The 6,137-nt window shown below is 43.4% G+C and overlaps 1 protein-coding gene across 1 annotated transcript in view; it reads right to left on the reverse strand.

Moving 5' to 3' along the window:
• panx3 (pannexin 3) overlaps positions 1–5,937 on the reverse strand; it is a 49,966-nt gene extending 44,029 nt beyond the window's left edge. The window contains exon 1 of the mRNA XM_041174507.1: positions 5,757–5,937. Within this exon, the coding sequence (XP_041030441.1) occupies positions 5,757–5,937 (181 nt within the window). The remainder of the gene's footprint in view (positions 1–5,756) is intronic.
• Between the last annotated feature and the right edge of the window lie 200 nt (positions 5,938–6,137).

The following is a 6,137-nucleotide window of genomic DNA, read 5'->3' on the forward strand; positions in this document are numbered from 1 at the left end:
TAATGAGACTGGGTTAATTAGTAACCATGGCTAACTAGAGTGTTTTAGATTAAAAGAGGCTTACAATGTTGCCGGAAATGGTACTAGGCCTGAGGATTTGGAGGATTTAAAAAATCAGCAAAGAATGACCAAAGCATTATTGCAGAGGAAAAAAGTACAATATGGCAGTAAACTAGCAAGAATTATCATAAGAGGTTTTACAAGTACGGGAAAAAAGGAAGAGATTAGAGGGAGAGATAGAAGAAATTATAGTGGCAAATAAGAAAGTGGCAGAGACGTTAAATATATTTTGTGTATGTCTTCAAGCTGCACAGTAGAAGACACAAAGAACATACTGGAGAACCAAGGGTCAGTGAGAGTAGTGAACTTAAAGTAATTAATATCACTAAAAAAAAAGGTGCTGGAGAAATTAGTGGGACTAAAGAGCGACAAATCCCTTGATCGTGATGGCCTGCATCCTGGGTTTTAAAACAAGTGACTGCAGGGTTGATCTTCCAGAAATCCTTAGATTCTGGAATGGTCCCCATGAATTGTAATGTAGCAAACATAACTCTACTGTTTGAGAAAGGAGTGGGAGGGAAAACAGGAAGCTATAGACCAGTTAGCCTGAAGTCAGTCATCGGAACGTAAAATCTGTTATTAGGGATGTGATAACAAGACTTTGTGAGTATCCCAATATGACTAAGTAGAATAAACAACAGAAAGGGAAATCATGTTTTGATAAATCTAAAAGATTTTTGAGGCTCTAACTCACAGGTTAGATAAGGGATGTGGATGTAGTGTACATGTATTTGTATTTTCAGATGGCACTCCTCAAGGTGCCATAAAGAGGATATTACACAAGATTAAGCTCATGGGATTGGGCAATATTGTTGTTTCCCTGGTTGTAGGATTAGGTTGATCCGCAGAGGCATCAATTTTCCTTCATCATGTCTAGTTTCATTATTTTGATTGTCCACCTTTTGAGATATTTTCCATTTGTTCCTCCATACCCAACTCTCCCCTGCCAAAAACCACTGTTTGTTCTGCACATGTCATGTTTTAAAAGATGTCTCCATGTTTCTAGAGAGTGTGTGTTGAGTTATATTTGCAGGATTCATCAAGACTGGAACAAACATCAAAAATTAGATTTGAGGATGGGTTAACAGATAGAAAATAGAGTAGAATTAAATGGATCACTTTCCAGATGGCAAGATGTAACTAGTGGAGTGCCGTAAAGATCAAACTACATCAGTGACTTCAATGAGGGAACAGAATGTAATGTATTCAAGTTTGCTGACAATAGGAGGGAAAGAAAACTGGGAAGGAACTGCAAAAGAATATAAACGGGTGAAGTGATTGGGCAAGAAGTAAGATGGAGCGTAATGTGGAGGGTATGAAACTTGCCTCTTTGGCAGGAAGAATGGAAAAATTGAATATTTCCTAAAAGGTGAGACGTTGGTAAATGTTGGTATGCAGACAGATTTTGGAGTGCTTGTGTACAAATCACAGAAAGTTAACATGAAGGTACAGTGAGCAAATTGGCTTTTACTGTAAGGGGTTGGAGTATGAGTAAAGAGCAATTATACAGGGCTTTGGTGAAATCATGCTTGAAGTACTGTGTGTTGCAGTTTTGGTCCCCCTACCTAAGGAAGAATTTACTTGCCTTAAGAAGGTGTGCAAAAAATGTTCATCAGATTGATTCCTGGGATGAAAGGGCTGTCATCTGAGGAGAGATTGAGTAACGTGGACCTGTATTCTTTGAAGTTTGGAAGAATGAGAGGTAATGTCCCTGAAACACATAAGATTCTAAGAGAGTTGGACAGGGTAGATGCTAACAGGTTGTTTCCCCTGTCTAAAGAATCTAAAGATAGGGCTCATAGTCTCAGGATAAGGGGATGAGGAGAAATTGCTCCTGTCACAGTGTTACGAACCTTTGAAATTCTCTACCCTAGAGAGCTGTGGTTACACATTGAGTATATTCAAGACTAAAGGCAGAATTGTCCCAGAATTGCACTAAGTACGGGTAGTGGACGTGAAAAGCAACATTTTACCTACCGGCTACAATGGTGGGTTTTCGCACTGTATTGTCCACTTCCTACCTGATTAATTATGCAGTCACACATCATCTTGCAGGCGGGCAGACTCTGAATCGCCTTCCATGCCGTTAACCTCACCGATTCCTCACTCCCAGTGCCATATCTAAACGCACCTGCCCACAATTCTCAATGCTTGCAGCCCAGGACTGCTCTAGTGAAGACATGACCCTGAACGCCAAGAAGAGTTCAGTGACTCATCGCTGGAATGTCTTTTGGAGGCCAGCAATCTCACCAATCTCTGGCTTGGGAGGCGGTGGCAGTGGTAGTCACTGCCAACATTGCACAGAAGAGGTTGGCCATCCAGTGCAGAAAGAGGATGAATGATCTCAACCTTGCTGCCAGGGTAAGGCAACCATCTCATCATTCTAAACTCTCACAATCACAAGCCCATCACACATTCACTGGCATCTCACTCAACGCAGCTCAAGGGACATCACCACTCACTCTCTCACATGAACATCTCCATCTGGCCTCACCTCAGCTCTCACCATCTTGACGCCATTTTCACAGATCTACATGTGCCCCCCCCCCCCACACACACACACACACACACACACACACTGGGATATTCCCCTTCCCCAGTATAGCCCCCACCCTGCAGCCTCTTCCTTTGCCTGAGGCCACTTCTCCCCCTTCCCCAAGCAAGCACTAGTCCTATAGCCATTGAAAAGCTACCCCCACCTTACGGCCGGTCTGGTAGGTGAGCCCCCCTAAAAGTGATGTGGTGCTGCCTGTGAAGCCTGGTATGATGACCACGTGTTGCCAGAGGCAAGGTAGGCAAACAAACATTGAAGTCCCGAGTGAAGCGCCAGGCCCACGTCGCTTATGTACAGTTGTGAAACGCATCGATGTGCAATCATGCCGACGTGAGCTCATGATCCAGCATGGAAGGATGATTCTGCTGAGCAGGGCTTATAATGAGATTCTAACGTATTGAAATTAGGTTCCCGACATGTGGTGGCGGGAAACATGGCCCCGTCATTGTGGACGATCACAAATTGATTTTACGACGATGTGAAACCAATTTTTGCGACCTTCCGATATTTTCTGCTCCCACCTGCTATGATGCCCACCTCAAACGGGAGTGCATGATTCCGCCCTAAGATTAAGAGATTTTTGGGTACTATGGGATGGGGATGGTCTGATGGCTCTCTGCTTCTTCCTTGAACAGAGGCCCGAACAATCCCCATCCACCACTACTCTCTACTCTCCTCCGTCTGGCTGAACTTGTTCTCACACTGAACAATTTCTCCTTAAACTCCTCTCACTTCCTCCAAATAAAAGGTGTGGCTATGGGTACCTGCATGGGCCCCAGCTATGTCTGTCTCTTTATGGGGTATGTGAAACATTCCTTGTTCCAGTCCTAACCCGGCCCCCTCCCACAACTCTTTCTCCAGTACATCGATGATTATTTCGGTGCTGTTTCATGCTCTCGTCTGGACCTGGAAAAATTTATTAATTTTGCTTCCAATTTCCACCCCTCCATCATTTTCACATGGTCCATCTCTGACACTTCCCTTCCCTTCCTTGAACTCTCTGTCTCAATTTCTGGTGATAGACTGTCCACCAATATTCATTACCAGCCTACCGACTCCCACAGCTCCCTCGACTACAGCTCCTCACACCCCGCTTCCTGTAAGGACTCCATCCCATTCTCTCAGTTCCTTCGCCTCCGTCACATCTGTTCTGATGATGCACTTTCAAAAACAGTTCCTCTGACATGTCGTCCTCCTTCCTTAACCGAGGTTTTCCACCAATGGTGGTTGACAGGGCCCTCAACCGTGTCCGGCCCATCTCCCGCGCATCCGCCCTCACACCTTCCTCTCCCTCCCAGAAACATGATAGGGTCCCCCTTGTCCTCACTTATTACCCTACCAGCCTCCGCATTCAAAGGATCATCCTCCGCCATTTCCGCCAACTCCAGCATGATGCCACCATCAAACACATCTTCCCTTCACCCCCCGGTGGCATTTCGCAGGGATTGTTCCCTCCGGGACACCCTGGTCCACTCCTCCATCACCCTCTACACCTCAACTCCCTCCCACGGCACCTTCCCATGCAACCGCAGAAGGTGCAACACTTGCTCCTTTACTTCCCCCCTCCTCACCGTCCAATGGCCCAAACACTCCTTTCAAGTGAAGCAGCATTTCACTTGCATTTCCCTCAATTTAGTCTACTGCATTCGTTGCTCCCAATGCGGTTTCCTCTACATTGGAGAGACCAAATGCAGACTGAGTGACCGCTTTGCAGAACACCTTCGGTCTGTCCACAAGCATTACCCAGACCTCCCTGTCGCTTGCCATTTCAACACTCCACCCTGCTCTCATGCCCACATGTTCGCCCTTGGCCTGCTGCATTGTTCCAGTGAAGCCCAACACAAACTGGAGGAACAGCACCTCATCTTCCAACTAGGCACTTTACAGCCTTCCGTACTGAATATTGAGTTCAACAATTTTAGATCATGAATTCTCTCCTCCATCCCCACCCACTTTCCGATCCCCGCATTTTTTCCCAATAATTTATATAGATTTTCTTTTCCCACCTATTTCCATTATTTTTAAATGTATTTCCATCCATTGTTTTATCTCTACCTTTTAGCCTATTTCAATCCCTTCCCTTCACCCCACCCCACCCCACCCGCACTAGGGCTATCTGTACCTTGCTTGTCCTGCTTTCACCCTTAATTAGCAAATTCCTTAGATAATATCACCACCTTCAATATCTCTTTGTCCTTTTGTCTATGACATTTTTTGGTGATCTCCACCTATCACTGGCCCTTTATCCAGCTCTACCCCAGCCTTAAACTAGCTTATATTTCACCTCTTTTCTATTTTTACTTAGTTCTGTTGAAGAGTTATATGGACTCGAAACGTTAACTGTGTTCCTCTCCACAGATGCTGCCAGACCTGCTGAGTTTTTCAGATATTTTTATTTTTGTTTTGGATTTCCAGCATCCGCAGTTTTTTGCTTTTATCTTATAGAAAACTGGAAGTCTCTCCCTCAAAAGGCTCTGGATGTTGGGGGTCAATTGAAATTTTCAGGACTGAGATCAATAGATTTTTGTTGATAAGTGTATTAAGGGATGTGAAACAAGGGCAGGAAAATTGAGTTAAGGTACAAATCAGGCATGATCTAATTGAATAGCAGAACAGTCTTGAGAGGCTGATAACACTACCCCTGGTTGTATAAGGGGAGTTGGTAACCGTTACCAACAGCTCAAATAAATACCTTTATGACTGTTGTCACAACAGGTAGAATAAGCACTTCAAAAGATCCGGTAAAGGCAGACAAAAACAAACCAATTTAAATGGATTAAATTACCTTCTCCTGTTGCAACATTCCTAGTTTATTGTGCTTCATTAAACAGCCATTAACTAGCCATTTAAAAGCTTTAACTGATTATTAGATATAATTCAACAGGCATAATGCATTAACCAAGTATGAACTGACCATCAACTATGCATTAACTAGCCATTTAGGAAGCATTAACAATGCATTAACAATATATTAACTAACTAGAATCAATCTTACCATTATTCAGTAAGCATGAACTATCAGTAATGCCTTAATTATCAATTAGCTCATTATTAATGCTTATTAGCTAACATTTAACCATTGATTAATGAACCATTCAGTGATCATTTTAAAGCTAGTTAAGTGAAATGGATTGAAACTCACTCAGAGAGATTTCTTTCGCCAGTGCAGCTGAGACCAGGAGAAGAGGGAGTCCCACAGAGATAAATTTAATCATTCGATCAGTGGCCAGTTCTAAGCGCAAGCCCTTGGCCCGCAAATCCTTTGGCTCCCGGATGAGAGAATCAGATAAAATAAACTCCGTTGCTATACTGGCAAAAGACATTCTGACTGAGAATGGGAACAACAATAGTCACAGAGGTACAAAGCAGTAAAAGTGCAGAAAGGAAAGGTAGACCACTACAAAATTTAACCAAAGCAATGAAAGGGTCACAGGAACTCAAATAAAATGAGAACAACACTATATCAGAGAATTTTGTTTAAAATCAAATAACATAGAGAACAAGGAAACATGAAATAGATGGT

This window comes from Carcharodon carcharias, chromosome 25, assembly GCF_017639515.1.
Source record: "Carcharodon carcharias isolate sCarCar2 chromosome 25, sCarCar2.pri, whole genome shotgun sequence".
NCBI lineage: Eukaryota > Metazoa > Chordata > Chondrichthyes > Lamniformes > Lamnidae > Carcharodon > Carcharodon carcharias.